Raw genomic sequence first — 27,916 nt, 5'->3', positions numbered from 1 at the left:
CATTATCTAGCCATCGTATTTTCAGGTTGTCCCATTATCTAGCCATCCTAATTTTTATGGTTGTCCCATTATCTAGCCATAATAATATCAGGTTGTCCAAGTACCTAGCCATCCTAATTTATGGTTGTACCATTCTTATACCATCATTATTCCCATCGTTGTACCATTCTCTAGCCATCATACTTAATAGTTGTCCATTTATCTAGCCAATACTTTTCAGTTTGTCCCATTATCGAGCCATATTAATTGATGATTGTCCCTTTATCTTGCCATCCTAATTTATGGTTGTCCCATTATCCAGCAAATACATTTCAGGTTGTCCCATTATCCAGCCATCTTAATTTCCTGTTGCCCTTTAGCTATAGTAAAATGTACCACTATTCCGGTTTTCTCACTACATTGTATTTTGCGAACACTTTGCACGTTTTCCTACAACCTAGCCATCATAATTTCAGTGTGCCACTTTACACTTCCGGTTCGTTCATATAAATAAAATAAATAACTATACAACATTTGATATAGCACCCTTTCTAGCTAACAAAAGCCACTCTAAATCGCTTTACAGTACGTAGATATACAAGTTTATACAGTCAATACAATTAGCATACATATTAATCAATACAATATTGAGGAATTCGCAGGAGCTGCCTTATCAGGCGCTTACTACAAGTCATATGCCACCTGGCTAATATCTCCTTATGTGTGTATGCCAGTGTGCGTGCTGGAGATGTATTGTGTTCTGTTTGTAGTGGGACCGTGCTTCCAACGGTATCATTTATAGCGCCACCTCACTTGAATGCTACAGCACAGATACCGCAACATCCACCCCAGACCATTTTATACTCCACCTGGGTTGTTGAAGTTGTGTGGGCAGGAGGAAAACACTTTGTCTGAATATTCCATGCGTACGGCGACTTCGGGGATCGAACCACTGCCTCCTGCTTGGAAAGCCGGAGTGTTAACCACTCGACCAATCCGCCCATATCTTGCCGACATTTCCCCCCGTTGAGCCACCATGTAGCCATTACGTTTACAATGTCCACTATCTCGCTGCCATTGATTGGATAGTATATCACTTTTGAGAAACATATATTCGTTATCCTGATCTAACTTGAGAGTATGCAATACTAATTTTTCTAGACGCATTGACGACTAAATAGTCCCCCTTCCCAATCCCCTTGTACTAACATATCTCATGGCACTGATTTTTCTGGGAATAGTTCATTGTAAAATTTCAGGGATGAATGAGGTCAATATACGTCTCCTTGATGTGGCTCTACAGAGTACCACACTGCCAATATCGGCATATTGTTTTATCTGTCCAAATAACCCTCTCATTGGTATGTCTAAAAGTTTGTGACATTATAATGATCAAACCGCAGTCTTATCAATCTAGTTAGTGATTATTTCATTATCAATACCACAGTACATAGCACATGCCTTACAAACAACTTTAGTTAATTCATCAGCTACTTTAGAAATAAGTATTACAATTATGCTAACTTACTGCTGCAGTTTTGTTCAAATCATGATCGACGAGTGTATAAAGCTTTTCATAAAGACTCAGAAATGTCAATATGCACAAGACGCTAAAGAATATCAAAATATAATTGTTTCTAAAATAAACATATGACAAGTTTGATAATAATATAATAAACTTCATAGAGTTATCGCACAGGATGTCACAATATATAACTCCCCTTGTGTCTATACATATATTCCTGTGTACTATTTCGAAATACCATCCATTTATCTTCTAAAAGAGAAAAGGCACATCAAGTCACTAAACAGAACAAGTAATGCTACGACACAATGCTATGCCGTAGTCGACACCAGAATAACTCAAAAGCGTCTCTATCTGTCTCATCGAGCGGATATATGATGCAGGTGACATGTTGCCAGATGTTCATGATAGGGCGGGGCATGTGATCCGCCGGGATGTCGCCTTTGATAGCTACAATGATGGAGTTAGTACACCCTCGCTGTACCCTTTCCATATTAGCCATTTCAAGTTCAAAGTCACACCACCTTGCTGCAATATACTCTGGCGATATCACGAATAATATCTTCTTGCTCTTTTGTAAACAGTTCACAATGTTTTGAGAAATAGATTCTCCGACTTCAAAGTCGCGCTCATGTAAACACAAAGGTATGCTATGTTGAAGCTCTAGTGTAGGTCTCAACTGTTGCCAGATCCACGGAGAATCTGCTGCAGTGTATGCAACAAATAGATCATAACTGTACGAAGTGGTGTCCTCCATGCCGGGTTTGATTTTACAGTTCCTATAAAAGAAGTACAATATTCTCCACCTGAACGTGTGACCGATGGTAGCACACACTATCGCCAAAATTACTAAGCTAATCGCCGATATGGAAAATTGTAACCAGAACAGATGATCGTTACAATTTCTGAAAACATCGTCCCGACTATCGTAGACGTATTTTATGTTAGAAATAGAACCATCTTTTAAAGTGCATGTGAAGTTTGCTGGTTCTCTTTGTTGTAACTTAACTTTTGTCAGTATAATCCACGAAACGAAATCCTCCGTGTCACATGTACATGTGAAAGGATTCCCATCCAATAACACAGTAACACCAGATTCAGACCTATCGGCCCTGTTATCCAACCAGTCTGTCGTAACCTTATCTAAAAATACCAATTTGTTATATCGCAAGTCAATATGGGATAAGTTATTCATCTTAAATAATCCAGGAGGAATTTTTTTCATGAAATTCCAGGACAAATTTAATTTCTGAAGATCTTCAAGGCCCTCGAGTGTTTCGTTTGGTAAGCTGTTCAAATGGTTTAAGGACATATCCAGTTCGTCTATACGACTCGCGTTTCTGAAAATATAATTCCCGTTGCTGAACGCTCTATCCAGATTTGCGTCACGAATCATTAGTCTTTTGACACCTACGAGATTTCCTAAAAGTCTACTACCCGAGTGACCGAAATCCATTCCGGAAACGTCAAAGTACGAAAGTTTAGCCCCAATAATTTTAAAGTCCATATCATCAATAGTCATGTACGACATGTCCAGATAAGTCAACATTGGCAGCATCGACACATCAATGTCACAGAGTATTGAAAATGGAAACATCAGATGGGATATACAAACATGACTTAAGTGATTTGATGTAATTGGAAGCATACATCGATACCTTTCTCGTCCGCTCAATGATAAATGTCGTGTGGTTTCCGGATCAAAGACATTATTAGCCAGGTGTCGATCATATACACCTCCAACGACGTTTGGGAACTGATTTCCTGACACATCTGAGAACTGTATTGCAATATATGAGTAATCAATTTCCTGTAGATTTACAGCTTGTACAAGAAATCTCACAATAGCAAACATAAATTTCGGAAAAGTAAATAGAAAATTGTTTTCACGCATCACAAAACGTTTCAAGCAGGAATTATCAATAAAACTTTCTATCGAGTCTACGTCCACTTCTACAATACCGTTTTTACCAATGTTTACATCCTCAATGCATAAGTGTTTGTAATACTTAGTCATTTCCTTGGTCAGTTTTACCGTATAGCTAACATCATACATCCATAGCAGTTTCAATGGATTCACATTATATAAGTTTAAAAGTTTCATTTTCCTCACAGGATGACTCTGGTTTGTTGTAACGGTAAGTCCATACAAAATATCCAGGGCAACAGGAAATGTTATCATAGTCCCTGACAGATCAAGATATTGTAGAGTATGGAAGTATTGAAGGACTGCTGTCTCCACTTTTACCCAAGGTAAGATGTGAACCTGACAATTGGACATCTCCAAGGACGTCAGTTTGGTTAAGTTCTGGAAATATTGGAATGTATCATTCTTCAGATGCAGGATTGCGCATTCCCTAAACATCAATGATGTGATATTCGTCAAATTGCTGAAACCTTCCCCGAACACCGGATTGGGTAGAAGGTCCATGGTGAGTACTTGAAGACTTGTCAGAGATCCGAATACTTCGTCAGGATACACACTTGGCACCGTGTTCTGTAGCTTTACCTTGGTATTGTAGGATAAATTTAGATGTGTCAGTAAGGGGTTTTGGTGAAACCGTAGATGTTCGAACCTTTTGTGTAAGATGTTGATTCTGTTCTCACTCATTGTTAATTTCTGCAAATTTCCCAAAACGGCAAACACTTGTCCGTCAATGTGATCGATATGACAGCTTCTTAGGTTCAATGTTTTCAAGTTAGGCAGATGTTCAAAAGAGGTATTTCTCAAAGTAGTGAAGTTGTTTCCTGTGAGATCTAAATACTCCGTATGGCTGGACAGATTTGGAATTTGGTTTAAGTGTCGATGGGAACAATCTGCTGTCCTTCCATCCCTAGATATACTACAAGGTGTGCAGCATACAAGGTGGATGATGGTCAGATGGATGACGCAAAATCTTAAACTCATCATGAAGGTCTGAAAGAAAACAAGATAATTATCATTATTTAGTGTATTGGTAAATAGTGTAATGCGGTAAATGTATGGTATCAATGCGTACATGTACGAACCTAACTGCATCAACAAAAATTCAATCAAATCAACTTTATCATATTTTAACGTCCTGATAATGAATGCGGCTGAACCGACCTAGGTTTGACTGAACCAATACATCAAATGGATTATCGTATGGTTCGTATCAACCTCACTAAAACGGCACCGTTATGTGATAATATCATTCGCTCGAGATACACTGATAATTTCATATCCTGTTAACAATTTTTTTTATTACTTTATGTCCTCCTTCCCTTCCTCACTTTCGGAAACTTTGATTATTCTTGGAACAATATCAGTGTCTGATATTTCCCGTGTTTGTCACGTTTGAGTCGTATTTCAAAAGATTGACATTGGTAACCTTGGCCCCAGTCTCGTTTTCGTCACACATCAGGATAAAACGCATCATCATCATTGTTGTTTTTAATTTAATGTGCGTTAAGGTAACAGACCCAAAAGTTCGTCGAAGGGAAATTATATGTACTTTCATGTACTGCATGTGTAAACAAGTTCATTCACAATGCATACCTGCCTTTAATGCACTGCTGTTTGTTAATACAATCATGTATGATTTCTGAATTCCCGGTTCATTACGCAGAAATGAAAATGTTCAATTTCTTACATATATGTATGTTGAAACGATAACTTGTAAAATCCGTAATAAGATCGTTACTTACATTGAAGGAATTGGTGGATAAGATTGGAATAACGAACCAGTTTGCTATATTAAATCACAATGAGTGTGTCCAAGTTTTTTTCTATGTAAAAGCATCCCAAAGCGAAACATAATGGCACTGACTAGAATACGTTTATCAGCACATACCCTGTATACTGAAACAGGGCGGTATCAAAATAGTGATAGACATGAACGTTTTTGCAGAGTTTGTAACTCTGGAGATGTAGAAGATGAATATCATTTCTTGTTAATGTGTCCGATTTACGAATGATTAAGATATCTATGTATAAAATGTTAACCTAAAAAATCTGTCTTCAAATTAATACAATTATCGTGTACAACTACTTCAACGGAATTAACTATGGTACGTTAATATATATACCACGCCAATCAACAAAGATTAAGACTATGATGCAATGTTTTCTCAGGTAATGTCTCAGGTATGTAACTATCTTGCATATTTTGTCCATTTTCGAGTGAAGTATTGCAGTGTCTGCCACTGTATTTAAATGTTATTTGTAAACATACTTAAAAATAAAAGAAATCGAATTTGAATGACTAAATACCAATAGTATACTAAAGTACATAAATATTTTATACCAGAAAATATCGGTAATTGTGAGTTGTTTATATACACATAACAGGAAGCTGTTTGATAATATATAAGTAAACATTCCTACACGGATACCCAACCATACAAAAAGTGCTAAATAAAAATGAAAACAGAAATTTCAATTCATACTTGCCTACATTTGCAACAAAAGCTGAAATAGGATGTTTTAGATATCTTACCTGGTATAGATACCTTTGTAATGAATATATGTTCACCTAGTAAGTTTCTTGGTGTCCACATCCTTCCAAAAATGTGAACTGTAATACCTATGCTATTGTGGAAGTAAAACCTGTTCCCTCAATAGACGTATACTAATGTATAAGGAGATTTGACGAATTTACTTCCTGTTCTGTGTTGATTAATTACATGCTATGTTGAACTCAATGAACTGAGAGGATGTTAATTAAATACAGTGAAAGTGTGATGTAATCTTACAAATGCAATCTTGTCACGAATTATTAAACAATGCAATGTAAACGAGACAGTTCCTCTCACAGGTAATACACACCGGTCGAGATTATACACCTTGTACATTATCAGCAATGCATAATGACATTTTTATAACGTTTGGTCAGATTACCCATACTGTATCAAATCAAGTCGTTATTGCCGTCCGGTCAATGGTGGAGTTAGGGCACATCTCGTGAGGTATCAGTACAAGTGTTTTTAACATGCATATACAAACCACACCTATGTTAAGTGGCTTTAAAAATAGCTTGAAAGTGACAAATAATTTTAAAATTTGTATAAATACACTGCTCAAAAACATGAAAGAAAAAATATCATCAAATGTGTAAAGATTGTTTGCTGGTTTTGATCAGAGAATTATCGATAGATAAAGAAAGGTCGGGTCAGCAAGAAGCTGACATTTCATAGGTTTCCTGTTGATGAAATGAGTTTTGCTACACCATTATTTACATATATTACCTCACATGTTTAAAATAGAAGTGATTGATCCTAAACTGTTACTTGATTTTAAGTACGTTTTGCTGTATATGTTTACGTCAATACACACCTGATTATCGATCTCTTGACGATGAATAAATTATATTCAATCTAGGTTTTTTAAGCCAATCTGGCAATGGTCATTACATTTATATTGATATGAAAAGATGCTCGTCACACTTTGTATCTCGTGACGACAGCGATATTAAAAAGTGATAATTTAAAAGTGAACTTTTCTTTTTTTTATATATATATAGAAAAAAGAAATTTAAAAAACCTGGATAATTGCCAACATGGAAAATTCACTCCGTTAAGGGCATGACACATACACATACTACATCCCTGTATGATATGATACACATTGCCGATTGTGCAACCATCAGTGAGATCAAACAGGAAGCTATTTATTTACCAAACGAATGAATACTAATTGTAAAAAATAAACACAATGTATCGTAGTCACTACTGTATGTTGATGCGAACAATGTATCGTAGTCACTACTATGTTGATCCGAACAATGTATCGTAGTCACTTCTGTATGTTGATCCGAACAATGTATCGTAGTCACTATGTTGATCCGAAGGTTGAAGATATGAACTATCTGTCGTATATGTACTGTGTCAAATAAAATAAAATAAAATTAATCTTTCAGAATTTTAGTATTTATTCACTTGAACTACCTGTTGTAATTGTACTGTGTCCAGTATAATTATGTATGCATGTGATTTGATTTTTTTCAGAACTTTTAGTTTAATTTTTCAGATTTTTAGTATTAATTCACTTGACCTCACGTATTCAAAAATAATTATTTACTACAATTAGCCCTCGGTTACCTACTTACCGAGTGGATATGCAATTACAAAAGCGTATTGTTATATTAGTAACTTCTGTTTACTTATTACTTATCATTGTTTCCATGTTCCTGTCTTGATAAAGGGACGAATACCCCTAAAATGTCCTTATTACTTCTTTGCCCACACACATGAGGTATAATGTATATAGCGTGCGTGCATAAAGAATATATCGATGTTTGAGTGCTCCATTTTCCCAATCAGTGTCCGTTTCATATTAAGCACATATTTTATTTTACTTCTATAAAAACGTTCCTTATATGAATTAAGAGATGTATGTGATACGCTATACAAACTCTAGGGAATTCTTTGTTGTGTCGAAAACATCAACCGGTCTGGAAGTTTTGGATGAGGACTCATGCGATTACGTCCGATTTGTAACTAGCAGTAAAGTCATGATGCAATTAGAAGAAATTTAAAGAATGAAGCCCGGAAACAAATAGATGAAAGAGAAAGATGACACTTGAAGCGGTCCAAAATACTTTGATAATTACATGTAGATCAGACAGCACTTTAAAGACTTGAGATTCACAAACCAAAGATGGGTGATGGTATGTTTGTCAGATTCTTTACCTGAGCAAATTTTTCTCGGCTACACCCTCGAAATGATAATCAAAATTTGCCATCTTTCTCATAGACATGATAAAAGAGTATAGAACAGCAAGGAACATGTAAGAAACAATTAATTAATGTTTTTGTATTTTGATAACAAAAGCCATAAAATTGTTCAAGAAATCTTACCTGGTGTATGAATGTTCCATATAACTTACTGTGTAATCACTAATTTTCGGTGCTGTTTTGAATTTCGTTGATTTCGCGAGTAACCTTCAACCACGAATTCTTAGGCCCACGAAGTAATTACAAGTTTGATACAGCTGTATAAAGCAATTACCAGTTTGAGTGGGTACTCGTAATCCACGAATTCATGTACCCACAAAATGGTGTTTTGTGGTGGAAACCGTGCAATTTCTGACTTTCGTATCTACTCTCCGCCAAGAATGTAATCGAGACAACGTCGTTTGACGAATTACGCCTTTTGATAGATCTACAACTGCTCTCGGAACGTGCCAAAAACATTTCCGGCTACTTGTTCACATTAAAAGGACATTCCCTTACGGATGTAAAGTGGGATTTTACAAAACATACATTTAGCAAAATGTTATGTTCATTATTCTCTTCTCTTCCTCTTCTCTTCTAAACAACTCTCTTCATCCTCATGTCTCCCTTGACAATGCCTCACTTTTGGCCTTTAGTTGAGCATTCTCCCCTGTGAGGAAGGCTTTGAGTTCTGTCCCCTGGCCGAGACATACCAGAGTGGGACGACTGGTTCGCCCGTTGTGAGTATAATGTGACCGGGTTGTCTTCGGCAGTATGTTTCAGTGAGGTAGCACCATAAAGTCGGCATCAGTTCTGCGCTATCACAACGAGACAAACAAGAACATAGCTCAGTCTCCCAAAACACACACGCATACACTACACGCATGTATCTTGCACACAGGGGAGGCCCTCCTTGAATGACCATAGCTGTTGATATGACTTTAAACAATGCTAAACCAAACCAAACCATCTTGACCGCAGATAACTCCACTCAACTCGGATAAATACGGGATATTTTCAATGTCATAATCTTACAAAAACTCTCTAAAATACTGAAGCAATTTCCCATATCTATGAGAGTCGATGTTTGTCTGACAAAAGCCTGTAAGACAAGCTATTTGACGCGGAATGACCCGTCAACAAAATAAGGCTATATTCATTCTGCTAGTCACTTTAAAATCATGGATGTGGTTGGCAACTGTTTTTTCAAAATTGAATCTAGCGGCATGATGCAAGAAAAATATAAAGCAACCAATATTTCTCCTTTGTCCTGTAAAGGGAGACGATGAAACCAGTAAAATATAAGTTTCTGAAAATATCTGTTGGTAACCATGACAGCATACCTATTGACAGTTTAATAAAGGTTGCTGATTTCTGATTGTATTGTAGAGAGGTCGGAATAACAGATAACTAGCTGGTACATTTATACGTCAGACATTGATTTCCTCATGAAGTGTAGTTATGAATATGAAAATGTTGTATTGTAATCATAAAGAAATCAAAAAGCACTTCATAACAAAATGATGCGATAATGATAGTTTACGGGGCTGCTGATCTGTGAGGTTGCAATAGTGAGTCTTTAGTCAGAGCTTGAGGGCGTAGAGTTTGTTCACGTTTGATAGCATAGGGAAACCAACTCTAGTGCACTATGATTCATCGATTCTCTCCATAGTATACATAATATATATGCAAATAAATATATTTTCTCGATTTTTCAGATTGACCTTCTCCTGTTCGAGACGGAACGACTACTACATACAGAAACAATAAACCAGATTACATGGACAAAGCGGCGAACAGAATACGAACAGGATAAATACTAGATACTACTCAAATGCAATAATAATCACATAATAAATGTTGCACTGTTAGGGATATTAAATAAATTACTCCTGCATAAATTTGGATACAGGTGATAAGATCTCTTATAACCCCTTTGAGAAAAATCTAGGAATCTGATTGGTTAAAAACTACAGTGTACCAAACCGCATTCGTGAATCTCAGGGGGTATACGGAAATCTCAAGGGGTATACGGTCATGTCACGTGATTCTCAGCAGTAATACGGTGGAATCACGTGGTTTTACGAGGGTATACGGGTCACGTGTCTTTGTATCTTGCGACCGGGCATCGGGAGACAACTCGCATTCGTCGTCTGCTTCGCTGTTTACAAAATGGCAAAACGTTTCGCTTCGCATACTGATGAGGAAATACTCGCCAAAAGGGCAAACTATGTGCCACAAAACATACAAAAGTCGAACAGACGAGTGGCAAACATGCTGAGGACGTAATTGAAAGAAAAGAATCAGGAAGAACAGTTCGAGAAATTTGATAAAACGAAACTAAATGAGGTACTGAGCCATTTTTATCTTGACAACAGAAAAGTTGACGGAGAACCGTACAAAACCAATATAAAAGACTCAAAGGGGTAATAAATTCCGGCCGAAGGAAATACGAAATCCTGTAGGGTCATACCATCCCGTATACCCTGCCAAAAATCCGTGTAACTAATATTATTTTGTCGTCTTGAAAAGGAAGTTTGAAGTCACAGGTTAAATTTAGGAATTTATGTCCATATATTTTTCAGGAACTTTTCACCTCTAAATCCAATTACATTTGACCAGAACGTATTTTAATGCTAACAATGTTGCCTTTGGAAAGGAAACAAAGCTCATTATCTAATAATTCATTAAATTATTCTCGATCAGAAATACTACCGAGTCGATACATTAAAATTAATTAAGGATATTTCCTTTAAAATTACCCAACCCCTCACCAGCGTCCCCCATTTTTCACCTTGCACAGCCCAATGGCCAGTTATCAAGTACGTTCATTGTGCATTCAAAATGTTTAAAAAATGTTACAAAGAAATATATAATCACTTAATGCATAGTTGTTATTTAACATATCTACGTATAACACACTGTCTTTTTTTTCCAATTTAACTATAAACGATCGGAACATTTGTTCTCAGAAACGTAGTAATCCACTGATAAATGACAATGTGCCATGTGGCTTTCAATCGCGCGGTCACATGACCACTTACAAAAAGACGTTGGTGTCAAGCGTCAAACTGTCCACGACTTGCCTTGTTGTTTACTGTCATGTCTAGCTGTCAAAATGGCAAGGAGATTTCTCTTCACTATGCGAACGATTTGGAACAGATTTTTGCCCGAGTATTATAAAACAAATACACAGAAAAGAACCGGTTCTAGTCGAGACTAGCAAATGTTTTTTTTTGGCAAAACTTGATTTGAACTTATTATCCCGCCAGCCAAATTCGAATTGAGTCATTAAGGTATAATTCTATATATAAATATACATTCCCCGCGATGAACCTCTAACAGGGTGAAATATTAGGGAAGTACTTAGAAACTCGTTTATTATTTCTTTTACATTTAGCCGTCACAAGGACTTTAGATAATACAACAATAATTACACAAGACTGACCGCTAGGCTTTTCTGCCTTATTGGGCCTGAGGAAGCCCAAGAAGGCAGAAAGTCTATCTTGTGTATTTGTAGTTTTATTTCATATTTTCTTTCGCAAAAAAAAACAATTTCTTTACTATCTACATGTATATATATTTAATTGTTTGATCTAATTGCTGAGTATACAATGCATTTATTCGGCGTTGTGCAAAATAACCCATGGTAAACTATGAGCACCTCAGGTTTAATATTTCTACCATGGGAAGGCATTTGATAAAGTTACAATATATATTTACATTGTACAAGTGGTGCAAAACGTCAAACTTGTTTAAAATCAAATTTCTGAGATAGAATTTTCGCGTACTTATCTCTACGATACTGTCTCCCCATAAAGAAGCAATATTTTGTTCCGTGTCATCGTAGTTGTTCCGTGTTAAGCGCAAACATATCTTATATATGGTATATATTTAACGGTTTGTTAGCAGCAATTACTGAAATGATAAAATTCAAAAAAATATATAATACCATGATGGGTACATTGTTTGTTGGATACTTACGTTACAGGTCGTAGCGACTTTCTTCTTTAAATTAATCCTCGGCGACTTTCGTCAATAGTAAGATATTGCACTATACAGGGCTCTAATATAAGTTCACTGTGAAGATCAGCAGTGGATAGAGCTCTGAATATAGAAACACAACATTTTGTTAGTGTTTTTCTGTCAAAACCGGAATGGAAAGGCCAACACACGTGACCTTCCGAGGATATTCCCCTACAGTTAATGTCAGCCTACTCGTTTCCGGCTTTTTAAACATGAACAGGAAGTTACAAAACCGAACTACACAGTCCTATCTCAATAGCCTTCATATCAGGAAAACTTGACTGTGTCGTGTAAATCTCGAGACTTTTCACTCAATGACATAATATTTCTTATATTAAATGTTTTGAAATTGATTTTAAAGGTTCAGTGTATCACAGTAAAACCGTCCATGATTGATAGGTGGCGCAGCGATATATCATTACGAGCTGGACCTCAGATCATTATATCATCCGCTAAGCAACTGTGCTACCAGGTTCATAGAAGTACAATACGTACGACACAAAAATATCCGCGTTTTATGTGTTTCTTAATGGATTTTTCTTTTATAGAAGATAATGTCTGTTCAAAATCAAAACCCAACCTGCTGTAACTTATAATAAATTCATCATGCTGTCGATACTTGCCTGTGTCGTTGCTTCGATATAAACGAAAGAAAAAAGATCGATGTCCATTTGATGAAGACAAATACCGACCCTCTTGTAAATCTGACTTTGCCCTATATAAATTTACCAAAGTGAACTTAGCCTGTTTTTTTTAAGCGGCGAGCTGTTCAAACATTGATAAGAAAACGCGACACACGTAATGTATTGTGGCACCAAAGTATTGCCGAGGAAAGATTTAGATAACGTGATTTTGACAGGTTTTATGTTCCAGTTACACAGTAGAGCCCTTCAACCACTAAGTTATGTCGTTTCGAAAGTCCAGGTGATCAGATAAAACCACACCAATGAACACTGTATTGGGAAAAACAGATGGAGACCTTTTTGGTCAATTTTCTCGGTTTATAACAGTTTTTAAGGACACGTCTAAGATATATGGAAGAAGGGAAGTACGGCTTTCATTTTCTATGTTAAATTAAGTTGACATAAAATATTATCATATAAAAAAACAATTATGTCCATTCTGTAATATTGGAAAATTGTTTCCTAGATCGGGCGTGAAAAGATATATGGGGCCGCCTGCTCGACCACGTGAATTTTATCCAAGTACTCCGGTTTCCTCCCGCATTAAGATCCCCGCGCACTTACACCCGAGAGTGATTGATGTAAGTTGTAATAACTTGTTTCATATTTTTTTGTGAGACAAATAAAGTTTATATACTAAACAACAAAAGTTGGTAATAGTGTTCAGAGTGAACACCTGCAACGGGGCCACCAAACAAAGATTCGAACCCTGGACTTCTGACCATGATACTATCGCTCTAACCAACTGAGCGACTTGGTCAACGATCTTACCCTAGCTCAGTTACGATGGAGTAACAGCCAAAATAATTTTAAGGGGAGATTACTCTACGCACGATAACAATGAAACAGTGCGGCAGGGATCCTTGATTTGGTACATGTCTATACTGTCTCTACATAACGCAGTGAGGACACGTTGCATGATAAAGTAAAGTCTCGCCGCGACAAAGTAGCGGAAGCTAGAACTAAGGTGTTGCTTTTCCGGCGACGGCGGCGTCACCATTAAAGTATTGCGTTTAACTTAGTTTCAATGAAAGAATAAGTGTTAGACCAACCAAACTCGGACCATAGATGCATCTTAGGCAGTATATATCAATCCATGCATCAAATGCTGGGTGCGGCCTCAACCTTTCATGGTCCATTGACTTTGTCAGCATCTCCATCAACATTAAGCTTTTGCGTTTAAGTTTGTTTCTCTGATATTGATAATTGTACGAGGGGATCAAAAATGTTTGTAAAATATTTTTCTCAATTCGATTACTGTCTCCATACAAGGTTAAGGCTATGACTTAAATCCGTATGTCTCGTTTACACAATGTTATACGTCCATTTGTTGATTATTTCTGAAATATTTTTCATTTCGCTTGTAAATCTCAACAATAAAAGTGCTCGCGAACACGCTCCCCGATCATTTATCGAGTACGTCATAAACTAGCGAAACGCAACTGTCGTTTGCCATTTATTACACTATAAAACAATAAAATACAGAAATGCTGCTATTTCCGGCTGGTGAGATGACCCGTCGTCCGCCATTAGCAAACATTGAAATAAACGAATACATTCAAACAGGACAAGAATATCTGCATACAGAGGTAAGTATTCATTTTATAATTTTAAAACCAGATATTTCGATTGTTTCTTTTTTGTATTAGTATGGCTTGAAGTTTCGCATACGTCCGCTCTCTTGGACACAGAGTAGACACTTTGGACTTTACTCATCGATCAGGACACAGTGAAACAAAATTACAACATATTATATAAAGTCAAATGCATAGAGAAAGTTGGGGTTTGGAAATCTGAATTTTGTCATTTTTATATTAAATCTTGTCTTGCATTCGTAGAACGAAATGTGTCGTTTGTATCGCCAAAAATACATTTATCACCATTGGCAGAGAGGAGTTATCTTTAGGACCATATTGGTCTCTCTAACCATCTCGAAAACCATGGATTCCGTTTTTGCTACGCAAATCCTGTAAACAAGATACATTTGTATGTGATGCGCGATCGGAACCCAAAGATTTCAAAGTTGATTAGAGCAAATTCACTAATAGACCCATTTTTACAAATCTCCATATTCTTTGTTAAAAGTTTCTTAATGATTTTTTATTTAATATGCAAGACTAAGTTTTATATTATAGTAGATCTACATGATTACTTGAACATACTTGAAATTGGGTCACTGTGACCTGGTTCTATATTAGCCTAAGTGTGCCAAAAATATCTTTTTTTTTGTTTTTGTTTTGCCTTTACATTCCTTGGTACCATCATGCCATATTTTTAAAATAAAATCCTAGTCATTCAACTATACAACAGACAATTGTGTATAACTTCGATGCGTTTATCCGCATTTTAACCTTCTTGACGATTCTACTCAATTTTACCCAAAACGACCATAAGTTTATATCGAGTGGCTGATTAAGGGTAATCAAATACAATTCACAATTTGAGATAAGAATTCGTTATAACGAGATACTTAGTTGTAATAACGAGATACTAACTCGTTATAACAACATATTAACTCATCATAACGAGATACTAAGTTGTTATAACGAAATACTAACTCGTTATAAGCGGATACTTAGTTGTAATAACGAGATACTAACTCGTTATAACGAGATACTAAGTTGTTATAACGAAATACTAACTCGTTATAAGCGGATACGTAGTTGTATTAACGAGATACTAACTCGTTATAACGAGATACTAAGTTGTTATAACGAAATACTAACTCGTTATAAGCGGATACGTAGTTGTTATAACGAGATACTAACTCGTTTTAACGAAAAACTAACTCGTTATAACGAGGTAACAAGTGGACATATAACGAAATAAAAATGATTATTTGGATGTCCTTATTCAGCTACCTTACAAATGAAAAATCATTGCTACAATAATATTGAAAACCTTTGTAAAAAGCATAATCTGAATGTAAGTAAAGTGTACACGCCATTTGAGAGGAAATGCAATGTACATCTGTTCATATTTAGAATACACGTCTACTTATGTCTGGGTCGGATTTTGTCATTTGTCGCCGGGTAAAAGTCAGATATTTAAATCTTTAAGATAAGAGTCCAGCTGTTCGATGCTCGGTTATTTAACGACATCTAAATCCAGATTTTAAAAACGGAAAATTAAATTTAAAAAATCCACACAAACATAATGATTTGCATTGTTAAGGTTTAAGTTTGAAATTTGAAATATTTATATGAAAAAGAAGCATATTCACTTTTGGTAATAAACTATATTTGAATAAAGTTTGGCAAATGAAAATGTCATTGGTAATTTTTGAGGATATAGATAAAGATATGTTTAACAAAAATGAATATACAAACTGCATACACAGCATATGGGTATATTTGAGTGAAATTGAGTATTTTTGGGTAAAAAGTGAAAAATCATGTTTTGAAAATTTGTGCTAAAGAACCATTAATCACATCAAGATGAGAGCTGACTGATCGTAAATTTCTTGTAGAGGACGGATTCGGATGCTGACTGGCCATGTTCCTTGCGAGCCTCGTTTTGAGTTGCCTGCTGCAGCTGTCGACTCAGGAATATCGCTGTATGTATCATTTGGTATCACTCTAATTTAAAGACTCGATAGTCCTAACTATCAGTGTATAACCTCCTGCAGTACATGTATCACCTCGTTAGTCAGGAGTAGCACTATACCGCCACCATAAGTACAATCTCGTTAGTACGGAGTATAAGAGTGCCCCTCCCTCAGTATAAACTTGTTAGTCCAGAGTAACACTGTATCACCTCACTCAGTAAAAACTCGTTAGTCCGGAGTATCACTGTACCACCTACCTCAGTATAGGTTCGTTAGTCCGGAGTAACACGGTACCACCTCCCTCAGTATAACCTCGTTAGTCCGGAGTATTACTGTATCACCTCACTCAGTAAAAACTCGTTAGTCCAGAGTAACACTGTACCACCTCCCTCAGTATAACCTCGTTAGTCCAGAGTAACACTGTATCACCTCACTCAGTAAAAACTCGTTAGTCCGGAGTATCACTGTACCACCTACCTCAGTATAGGTTCGTTAGTCCGGAGTAACACGGTACCACCTCCCTCAGTATAACCTCGTTAGTCCGGAGTATTACTGTATCACCTCACTCAGTAAAAACTCGTTAGTCCGGAGTATAAGAGTGCCCCTCCCTCAGGATAACCTTGTTAGTCCAGAGTAACACTGTATCACCTCACTCAGTAAAAACTCGTTAGTCCGGAGTATCACTGTACCACCTACCTCAGTATAGGATCGTTAGTCCGGAGTAACACGGTACCACCTCCCTCAGTATAACCTCGTTAGTCCGGAGTATCACTGTACCACCTCCCTCAGTATAATCTTGTTAGTCTGGAGTATCACTGTACCACCTCCCTCAGTATAACCTCGTTAGTCCGGAGTATCACTGTACCCCCTACCTCAGTATAAACTTGTTAGTTAGGAGTATCGCTGAACCACCTCTATCGGTATATCCTCGTTAGTCCAGAGTATCACTGTACCAACTCCCTCAGTATAACCTCGGTAGTCCGGAGTATCACTGTAGCACCTCCCTCAGTATAACCTAGTTAGTCCGGAGTATCACTGGACCACCTCCCTCAGTATAACCCCGTTAGTCCGGAGTATCACGGTACCACCTCCCTCAGTATGAACTTGTTAGTCCGGAGTATCACTGAACCACCTCCCTCAGTATAACCTCGTTAGTCCGGAGTATCACTGAACCACCTCCCTCAGTATAAACTTGTTAGTCCGGAGTATCACTGTATCGCCTCCTTAAGTATAACCTCGTTAGTCCGGAGAATCACTGTACTACTTCCCTCAGTATAACCTCGTTAGTCCGGAGTATCACTGTACCGACTCCCTCAGTATAACCCCGTTAGTCCGGATCATGACTGTACCACCTCCCTCGGTATAAACTTGTAAGTCCGGAGTATCACTGTATCGCCTCCTTAAGTATAACCTCGTTAGTCCGGAGAATCACTGTACTACTTCCCTCAGTATAACCTCGTTAGTCCGGAGTATCACTGTACCGACTCCCTCAGTATAACCCCGTTAGTCCGGATCATGACTGTACCACCTCCCTCAGTATAAACTTGTTAGTCCGGAGAATCACTGTACCACCTCCCTCAGTATAAACTTGTTAGTCCGGAGTATCACTGAACCACCTCCCTCAGTATAAACTTGTTAGTCCGGAGTGTCACTGAACCACCTCCCTCAGCATAAACTTGTTAGTCCGGAGTATCACTGTATCGCCTCCTTAAGTATAACCTCGTTAGTCCGGAGAATCACTGTACTACTTCCCTCGGTATAACCTCATTATTCCGGAGTATCACTGTACCACCTCCCTCGGTATAACCTTGTTAGTCCGGAGTATCACTGAACCACCTACCTCAGTAAAAACTCGTTAGTCCGGAGTGTAACTGCAGTACTACCTCCCTCGGTATAACCTCGTATGTACCAAAATATTTTCGGATTCACTAAATATTTAAATTGACATCTTTATAAAAATGCCCAATGACAGAATATACTCTGTACCACTATCACCGTTCCTAATTAAAGAGCGTTTAAAGATTCCTATCCGACTGCACTGGGCTTTTTCCCAATATACATCGAAAGGCAAAATGTCATAAATGAACCTCCATACTTTATTGAAAGTTTTAAATGCTCTAGCATTAATTTTGTGCTCCAACCATCTTTATTGAACCTCTTTAAATCCTTGCGACCCCGTCCCCTTAGCATCGCTTGGATATAAATGTAGCACTGTTTGGTCAGGATATTTCCATTGACCCAGTATAGACCCACTGCACTTTTTCACTTTGAACACTGTCGCTGATGATATTTTGTTTATTTTATCTCTATTATTTCTCAAGAAAGTCCAGCAAGGTATGAATTTGTTTTCAGAAATTATTTATGAAAGCTAAATTGATGTCGGATAAAACAATTTCCAATATATTTACAATGTAGTTCAAGTTTTGGCAGTGATACGGGGATTTATTTAGGTGATTCTTCTAGACAACCAATAGGATAGCGCTACATACTAAATATTATAGGGTCGGTATTTATATACAAATGTTCATGCTTAAACTCTTATTCTTAATCCAACTGGATTTGTTTTTCATCGATTAGGAGAGACTTAAAGCCGAATACAGGTTTTATTAATCTCTAACATGTTTTACTGTGTCGTAAGGTTTTAGCGAGTTCCAATCAAGATGGTTGGAGCACAAAATTGATGCTTGAGTACTTGAAAAGTATGGAAGCTCATTTATGACAATTTGTCCATTCGATGTGTTCCCCGCGAAAACAAAAACAAACAAAAAAATATCAAACAAAGGGAAATAACGACATAATTCCTAATAGTGGAAACATGCCACTTTGTTTCTGCTCTATGGCGTCTATCTAATGTACAGGGTATGACGTTTTGTCATCTATAAATTCTATACACGGTTTTTCGTTATTTCGCTTCGGCGTAATTTCTCCTTTACGTGCTGCAGGCGGGTGTTTTTTTTTATAGGCGGATTGTTATTCGGCCTTTGTTATTTCGCTTTGCCGATTAGCGACTTATCGTGAGCTACAAAGGGAAAGGACATATTGTCACACATGGGCCTCTATAATAACAAACTAAAATGTTGAATGCATGACGATGAGTCAGTGTATTTGATTTACCCTGTCTGACTCATGTCAGGGTGAGAACGTAAATCTACACAACGTTCCCATATTACGCAATGTACATGTGCAGAATATTTCCTGTATCGGGCAAGGACGCGATGAGTACCGATGATCTGGAGATATAGAAAAAAACTACAGTTTAACGGCTAGATATGTACCGTACGCGCTATGATAAGAAAGTTCAATATGCCGCCTGCATATCAAAAACATGGCTTAAGGATTTTGGCTCGGGCGCGCATGCGCTAGCGACGTCGAGTCGATAGCTATCACAAGGATTCTTTTAAAAGAGTATCAATCGCCCTGCAGAAATGACTAAGAACTGAGATATGATCATTGGTATGGGACATATATATACGTCTCTGTTAGTATGTGTTAAACAAACATTTTACCTATATCATTATGTTGCCGGATTCTTGGAAGTTTGTCCTGATCTTGAGATTAAATGAAATTGTCGTCATGCATACGTGTGCTAAAAATAGAAACAATTTGTGAAAGCCAAAAATGTCATATGTATATACACGTTAAGTTGGCAGTGCTGACAATAAGAGAGAACCCCTCAGAAACAGTGTGGGGGTGATAGGGACACTAAATGCCGTTTTATGAAGACAATAGTTGACAGTGCTGACAAATTGATTTTGATAAGAAGAAAGTCGATCGAACCAAACTAACTATTACACCGATTTTATAAGTCTATAAAGAAATGGAACAGATTGATAGACCCGACAAAGTATCATCACATGCACACAAAATTGTCAGTCGCAAAGTACTACATTTATTGTGCAGATCATACAAGGCTATAGCCCATGTGATGTCACGTGCTCGTCTAGGTTTGTGCGAAATATAAATAAACCCTACTGCAATAAACCATATCTTATCCACTTCAGAGACGGGAGGGTGCTTGTTGACATCACCTCAGTGTACTTGAAACACTTAAAATCCTGTCATACTACAGTAAATATCGTCCAGCCCGGCCAATTGACTTACTTCCCATTGTTCTCTGGTAATACAGAGTCACACATATTTCCTAGGGGTAACCTTAGGGAGATGAATGTTGTCTGTACAAGATACATCGGTTGTCTTCGTATATACTGACATCTTCTTAAGCCAAGGGTTACGCTTCCAAGTTTCAATTATTTTATTTACCAAATGCAATACCGCATATAGGTTATACAATTACATCACACGGTTCATAATACAGTACAATTTATAAGATGGCGAGGGATAATTCCTTTTAACACATTTAACATATTAATTTTACTGCCCTATCAGGAGTTTTTTTTTGGCTGTTGCTTGCAATAAATATTTACTTAGTTTACTTAATGTTATGGCATTTTTACACTTGGATGTCGATACTAATATTGTTTTAAATATGTATTTCTTAACTCCGAATAAGCTGGACAAAGTAGCAAAACAATGCATCTCATCTTCCTCATCCTTTTTGTTACGAACAAGCTAAGTGTAGAGTAGGTAGACCGGATCGTACCGGATCGTACCGGATCGTAACCCATGGCTAGCGAAGATTTATAACATATATAGTAAATCATTCTGTAGTGATACAGTCAGATTTCATGTCATGTAATTCAAGATCAGCCGTATTTCAAAGGGTGGTGTTACCCCAGTACTAAAACTAATGTTGGCTGGAACACCGCGGTTGTTATCCACTGTTCAAATCGATTTTTTCAGCACAATTTAACGTTATGATAACGTGACGTCATTTTTATGTCCTCGATGTCATTTTGCCCCGCCATACTTGTTCGTTTCAAGTTTTCGGGAAGTAAAAAAAAAAGGTAATGATGAATTATGTTACGCAGAAAATATCCTACGCATATTAAAAACAATAGTAAGTATAATGGCAGTAATACCAAATATTGCTCTCGTGTGTTAACTCTAGCTTAAACCCCAGTAAAATATATCTATACGTGCAAATCATGCGTACAGTCTGCGACGTCAGATGAACGTATATGTGTGGTATTGCCTATTTATCATAACACATAAACTATTTTCTTTAATACTATACAGTTGCACTGTAGTATAAGTTTATATTTTTAATGCATGCCGATTAAGTGAACTATACTTAAACATATTCATATCCGTACATGTTTCCTCAAGTTGCTGATGGTGACGTCACAGTCACTACTACGTAAAGCTGGGTACTGCGTCATAACTACATGTATGTCACTATTTTAATTTTATTTTTCAAAGATTGTCCCGAACCGTGGGTGGCCTACGACACAAAGTGCTACAAGTTCGTGTTCTATCCATACCAGGACTATGACGGAGCTAAAAGGATGTGTGGGGTAGGTACAGTTAACGGATGTGTGGGGTAGGTACAGTTAACGGATGTGTGGGGTAGGTTCAGTTAATTGATGTGTGGAGCAGGTACAGTTAATTGATGTGTGGGGTAGGTTCAGTTAATTGATGTGTGGGGTAGGTACAGTTAATTGATGTGTTGGGTAGGTACAGTTAATTGATGTGTGGGGTAGGTACAGTTAACGGATGTGTGAGGTAGGTACACTTAACGGATGTGTGGGGTATGTACAGTTAACGGATGTGTGGGGTAGGTACAGTTAACGGGTGTGTGGGGTAGGTACAGTTAATTGATGTGTGGGGTAGGTACAGTTAACTGATGTGTGGGGTAGGTTCATTCAGTTAATTGATGTGTGGGGTAGGTACAGTTAATTGATGTGTGGGGTAGGTATAGTTCACGGATGTGTGGGGTAGGTACAGTTAATTGATGTGTGGGGTAAGTACAGTTAACGGACGTGTGGGGTAGGTGCAGTTCACGGATGTGTGGGGTAGGTACAGTTAATGGATGTGTGGGGTAGGTACAGTTAACTGATGTGTGGGTAGGTTCATTCAGTTAACGGATGTGTGGGGTAGGTTCAGTTAACGGATGTGTGGGGTAGGTACAGTTAATTGATGTGTGGGGTAGGTATAGTTCACGGATGTGTGGGATAGGTACAGTTAATTGATGTGTGGGGTAAGTACAGTTAACGGACGTGAGGGGTAGGTGCAGTTCACGGATGTGTGGGGTAGGGACAGTTAATGGATGTGTGGGGTAGGTACAGTTAACGGGTGTTTGGGGTAGGTACAGTTAAGTTATGTATGGGGTAGGTTCATTCAGTTAATGGAAGTGTGGAGTAGGTACAGTTAACGGGTGTGTGTGATAGGTTCAATAAACGGAAGTTTGGGATAGGTTCAGTTAACGGATGTGTGGGGTAGGTACAGTTAACGGATGAATGGGATAGGTTCATTTAACGGAAGTGTGGGGTAGGTACAGTTAACGGATGTGTGGGTTAGGTTCATTCAGTTAACGGATGTGTGGAGTAGGTACAGTCAACGGATGTGTGGGGTAGGTATAGTTAATTGATGTGTGGGGTAGGTACAGTTAACGAATGTGTGGGGTAGGTACAGTTAATTGATGTGTGGGGTAGGTTCATTCAGTTAACGAATGTGTGGGGTAGGTACAGTTAACGAATGTGTGGGGTAGGTACAGTTAACGGATGTGTGGGGTAGGTATAGTTAATTGATGTGTGGGGTAGGTACAGCTAACGAATGTGTGGGGTAGGTACAGTTAATTGATGTGTGGGGTGGGTTCATTCAGTTAACGAATGTGTGGGGTAGGTACAGTTAACGGATGTGTGGGTTAGGTTCATTCAGTTAACGGATGTGTGGAGTAGGTACAGTCAACGGATGTGTGGGGGAGGTATAGTTAATTGATGTGTGGGGTAGGTACATTTAACGAATGTGTGGGGTAGGTACAGTTAATTGATGTGTGGGGTAGGTACAGTTAATTGATGTGTGGGGTGGGTTCATTCAGTTAACGAATGTGTGGGGTAGGTACAGTTAAATGATGTGTGAGGTAGGTACAGTTAATTGATGTGTGGGGTAGGTACAGTAAACGGATGTGTGGGGTAGGTACAGTTAACAGGTGTTTGGGGTAGGTATAGTTAACGGATATGTGGGGTAGGTACAGTTAACGGATGTGTGGGGTAGGTACAGTTAACAGGTGTTTGGGGTAGGTACAGTTAACGGATATGTGGGGTAGGTACAGTTAACGGATGTGTGGGATAGATTCAGTTAACGGATGTGTGGGGTAGGTACAGTTAACGGGTGTTTGGGGTAGGTACAGTTAACTTGGGGTAGGTACAGTTAACGGATGTGTGGGGTAGATTCAGTTAACGGATGTGTGGGGTAGATTCAGTTAACGGATGTGTGGGATAGGTTCAGTTAACGGAGGTGTGGGATAGGTTCTGTTAGGGGATGTGTGGGGTAGGTACAGTTAACGGATGGGTGGGGTAGGTACAGTTAACGGATGTGTGGGGCAGGTACAGTTAACGGATGTGTGGGGTAGGTACGGTTAACGGACGTGTGGGGTAGGTACAGTTAACGGATGTGAGGGGTAGGTACAGTTAACGGACGTGTGGGGTAGGTACAGTTAACGGATATGTGGGGTAGGTTCAGTTAACGGATGTGTGGGGTAGGTGCAGTTAACGGATGTGTGGGGTAGGTACAGTTAACTGATGTGTGGGGTAGGTACAGTTAACTGATGTGTGGGGTAAGTTTATTCAGTTAACGGATGTGTGGGGAAGGTTCAGTTAACGGATGTGTGGGGTAGGTACAGTTAATAGATGTGTGGGTAGGTACAGTTAATGGATGTGTGGGGTAGGTACAGTTAACGGATGTGTGGGGGAGGTACAGTTAACGGAAGGGTGGGATAGGTACAGTTAACGGATGTGTGGGGTAGGTACAGTTAACGGTTGTTTGGGGTAGGTACAGTTAACGGATGTGTGGGGTAGGTACAGTAAACGGATGTGTGGGGTAGGTTCAGTTAACGGGTGTTTGGGGTAGGTACAGTTAACGGATGTGTGGGGTAGGTACAGTTAATTGATGTGTGAGGTAGGTACAGTTAATTGATGTGTGGGGTAGGTACAGTTAATTGATGTGTGGGGTAGGTACATTTAACGGATGTGTGGGGTAGGTACAGTTAACGGATGTGTGGGGTAGGTACAGTTAACGGAAGTGTGGGATAGGTACAGTTAACGGATGTGTGGGGTAGGTCCAGTTCACGGGTGTTTGGGTAGGTACAGTTAACGGATGAGTGGGGTAGGTTCAGTTAATGGATGATGTGGGGTAGGTACAGTTAACGGGTGTTTGGGGTAGGTACAGTTAAGTGATGTATGGGGTAGGTTCATTCAGTTAATGGATGTGTGGGGTAGGTACAGTTAATGGATGTGTGGGGTAGGTACAGTTAACGGGTGTGTGGGGTAGGTACAGTTAACGGATGAGTGGGGTAGGTGCAGTTAATGGATGATGTGGGTAGGTACAGTTAACGGGTGTTTGGGGAAGGTACAGTTAACGGATGTGCGGGGTAGGTACAGTTAACGGATGTGTGGGGTAGGTACAGTTAACGTGTGTTTGGGGTAGGTACAGTTAACGGATGTGTGGGGTAGGTACAGTTAACGGATGTTTGGGGTAGGTATAGTTAACGGGTGTTTGGGGAAGGTACAGTTAACGGATGTGTGGGGTAGGTACAGTTAACGGATGTGTGGGATAGGTTCAGTTAACGGGTGTTTGGGGTAGGTACAGTTAACTGATGTGTGGGGTAGGTACAGTTAAATGATGTGTGAGGTAGGTACAGTTAATTGATGTGTGGGGTAGGTAGAGTTAACGGATGTGTGGGGTAGGTACAGTCAACGGATGTGTGGGGTAGGTACAGTTAACGGGTGTTTGGGGTAGGTACAGTTAATGGATATGTGGGGTAGGTACAGTTAAATGATATGTGGGGTAGGTTCATTCAGTTAACGGATGTGTGGGGTAGGTTCAGTTAACGGATGTGTGGGGGAGGTACAGTTAACGGGTGTGTGGGGTAGGTACAGTTAATGGGTGTGTGGGGTAGGTACAGTTAATGGATATGTGGGGTAGGTACAGTTAACGGGTCTTTGGGGTAGGTACAGTTAATGGATGTTTGGGGTAGGTACAGTTAATGGATATGTGGGGTAGGTACAGTTAACGGGTCTTTGGGGTAGGTACAGTTAATGGATGTGTGGGGTAGGTACAGTTAATGGATGTGTGATGTAGGAAAAGTTAATGGATGTGTGGGGTAGGTACAGTTAACGAATGTGTGGGGTAGATAGTGTTAACGTGTGTTTGGGGTACGTACAATTAACGGATGTGTGGGGTAGGTACAGTTAACGGATGTGTGGGGTATGTTCAGTTAACGGGTGTTTGGGGTAGGTACATTTAACGGATGTGTGGGGTAGGTACACTTAACGGATGTGTGGGGTAGGTTCAGTTAACGGGCGTTTGGGGGAGGTACAGTTAACGGATGTGTGGGGTAGGTACAGTTAATTGATGTGTGGGGTAGGTACAGTTAATGGATTTGTGGGGTAGGTACAGTTAATGGATGTGTGGGGTAGGTACAGTTAACGGGTCTTTGGGGTAGGTACAGTTAATGGATATTTGGGGTAGGTACAGTTAACTGATGTGTGGGGTAGGTTCATTCAGTTAACGGATGTGTGGGGTAGGTTCAGTTAACGGATGCGTGGGGTAGGTACAGTTAATTGATGCGTGTGTAGGTTCAGTTAATAAATGTGTGGGGTAGGTACAGTAAATTGATGTGTGGGGTAGGTACAGTTAATTGATGTGTGGGGTAGGTACAGTTAACGGATGTGTGGGGTAGGTTCAGTTAACGGATGTGTGGGGTAGGTACAGTTAACGGATGTGTGGGTAGGTATAGTTAACGGATGTGTGGGGTAGGTACAGTTAACGGATGTGTGGGGTAAGTACAGTTAACGGATGTTTGGGGTAGGTACAGTTAACGGATGTGTGGGGTAAGTTCAGTTAACGGATGTGTGGGATAGGTTCAGTTAATTGATGTGTGGGGTAGGTAGAGTGAACGGATGTGTGGGGTAGGTACAGTTAACGGATGTGTGGGGTAGGTACAGTTAACGGATGTGTGGGGTAGGAACAGTTAACGGATGTTTGAGATATGTTCAGTTGACGGATGTGTGGGATATGTTCAGTTAACGGATGTGTGGGGTAGGTTCAGTTAACGGATATTTGGAATAGGTTCAGTTAACGGAGGTGTGGGATAGGTTGAGTTAACGGAAGTGTGTGATATGTTCAGTTAACGGATGTTTGGGGTTGGTTCAGTTAACGGATGTTTGGAATAGGTTCAGTAAACGGATGTGTGGGAAATGTTCAGTTAACGGATGTGTCGGGTATGTTCAGTTAACGGATGTGTCGGGTAGGTTCAGTTAACGGATATGTGGGGTATGTTTAGTTAACGGATGTTTGGGGTATGTTCAGTTAACGGATGTGTGGGGTAGGTTCAGTTAACGGATGTTTGGGAGATATGTTCAGTTAACGGATGTGTGGGGTAGGTACTGTTAACGAATGTTTGGGATAGGTTCTGTTAACAGATGTGTGGGGTAGGTTCAGTTAACGGATGTTTGGGAGATATGTTCAGTTAACGGATGTGTGGGGTAGGTACTGTTAACGAATGTTTGGGATAGGTTCTGTTAACAGATGTGTGGGGTAGGTTCAGTTAACGTATGTGTGGGGTAGGTTCAGTTAACGGATGTGTAGGGTAGGTTCAGTTAACGGATGTGTGGGGTAGGTTCAGTTAACGAATGTGTCGGGTAGTTTCAGTTAACGGATGTGTGTGAAAGGTTCAGTTAACGGATGTGTGTGATATGTTCAGTTAACGGATGTTTGGGGTAGGTTCAGTTAACGGATGTTTGGGGTTTGTTCAGTTAACGGATGTGAGGGGTAAGTTCAGTTAACGGATGTTTGGGATATTTCGGTTAACGGAAGTTTGGGGTAGGTTCAGTTAACGTATGTGTGGGGTAGGTTCAGTAAACGGATGTTTGGGATATGTTCAGTTAACGGATGTGTGGGGTAGGTACTGTTAACGAATGTTTGGGATAGGTTCTGTTAACAGATGTGTGGGATAGGTTCAGTTAACGTATGTGTGGGATAGTTTCAGTAAACGGATGTTTGGGATATGTTCAGTTAACGGATGTGTGGGGTAGTTTCAGCTAACGGATGTGTGGGGTAGTTTCAGTTAACGGATGTTTGGGATATGTTCAGTTGACGGATGTGTGGGGTAGGTACTGTTAACGTATGTGTGGGATAGGATCAGTTAACAGATGAGTGGGATAGGTTCAGTTAACGTATGTGTGGGGTAGTTTCAGTTAACGGATGTTTGGGATATGTTCAGTTAACGGATGTGTGGGGTAGGTACTGTTAACGAATGTGTGGGATAGGTTCAGTTAACAGATGAGTGGGATAGGTTCAGTTAACGTATGTGTGGGGTAGTTTCAGTTAACGGATGTTTGGGATATGTTCAGTTAACGGATG

The 27,916-nt window shown here is 39.0% G+C and overlaps 2 protein-coding genes across 2 annotated transcripts in view; one reads left to right on the top strand and one right to left on the bottom strand.

The window, feature by feature from the left end:
* Nucleotides 1-73: 73 nt before the first annotated feature.
* LOC110464517 (toll-like receptor 4) lies at nucleotides 74-8,355 on the bottom strand. The gene is made up of 2 exons (XM_021519769.1): nucleotides 8,324-8,355; nucleotides 74-4,421 (listed from the first exon to the last, which is right to left on the bottom strand). Exon 2 carries the CDS (start codon nucleotides 4,413-4,415, stop codon nucleotides 1,803-1,805), a length of 2,613 nt encoding a protein of 870 aa, XP_021375444.1. The 5' UTR covers nucleotides 4,416-4,421; nucleotides 8,324-8,355; the 3' UTR covers nucleotides 74-1,802.
* Nucleotides 8,356-14,376: 6,021 nt separating this feature from the next.
* The window catches only part of LOC110464516 (contactin-like), a 45,999-nt gene continuing 32,459 nt past the window's right edge, over nucleotides 14,377-27,916 (top strand). The window contains exons 1-3 of the mRNA XM_021519767.1: nucleotides 14,377-14,477; nucleotides 16,358-16,444; nucleotides 21,755-21,849. Coding sequence (XP_021375442.1) covers nucleotides 16,384-16,444; nucleotides 21,755-21,849 — 156 coding nt within the window. The 5' untranslated portion in view covers nucleotides 14,377-14,477; nucleotides 16,358-16,383. The remainder of the gene's footprint in view (nucleotides 14,478-16,357; nucleotides 16,445-21,754; nucleotides 21,850-27,916) is intronic.

The sequence above is a fragment of the Mizuhopecten yessoensis genome, unplaced genomic scaffold (assembly GCF_002113885.1).
Source record: "Mizuhopecten yessoensis strain PY_sf001 unplaced genomic scaffold, ASM211388v2 scaffold11003, whole genome shotgun sequence".
In the NCBI taxonomy this organism is placed as follows: domain Eukaryota; kingdom Metazoa; phylum Mollusca; class Bivalvia; order Pectinida; family Pectinidae; genus Mizuhopecten; species Mizuhopecten yessoensis.
This window is presented reverse-complemented; position numbering and strand designations above follow the sequence as displayed.

Excerpts from the sequence above, each read along its gene's own strand:
- LOC110464517 (XM_021519769.1), bottom strand. The coding sequence starts at position 4,415 with ATGATGAGTTTAAGATTTTGCGTCATCCATCTGACCATCATCCACCTT.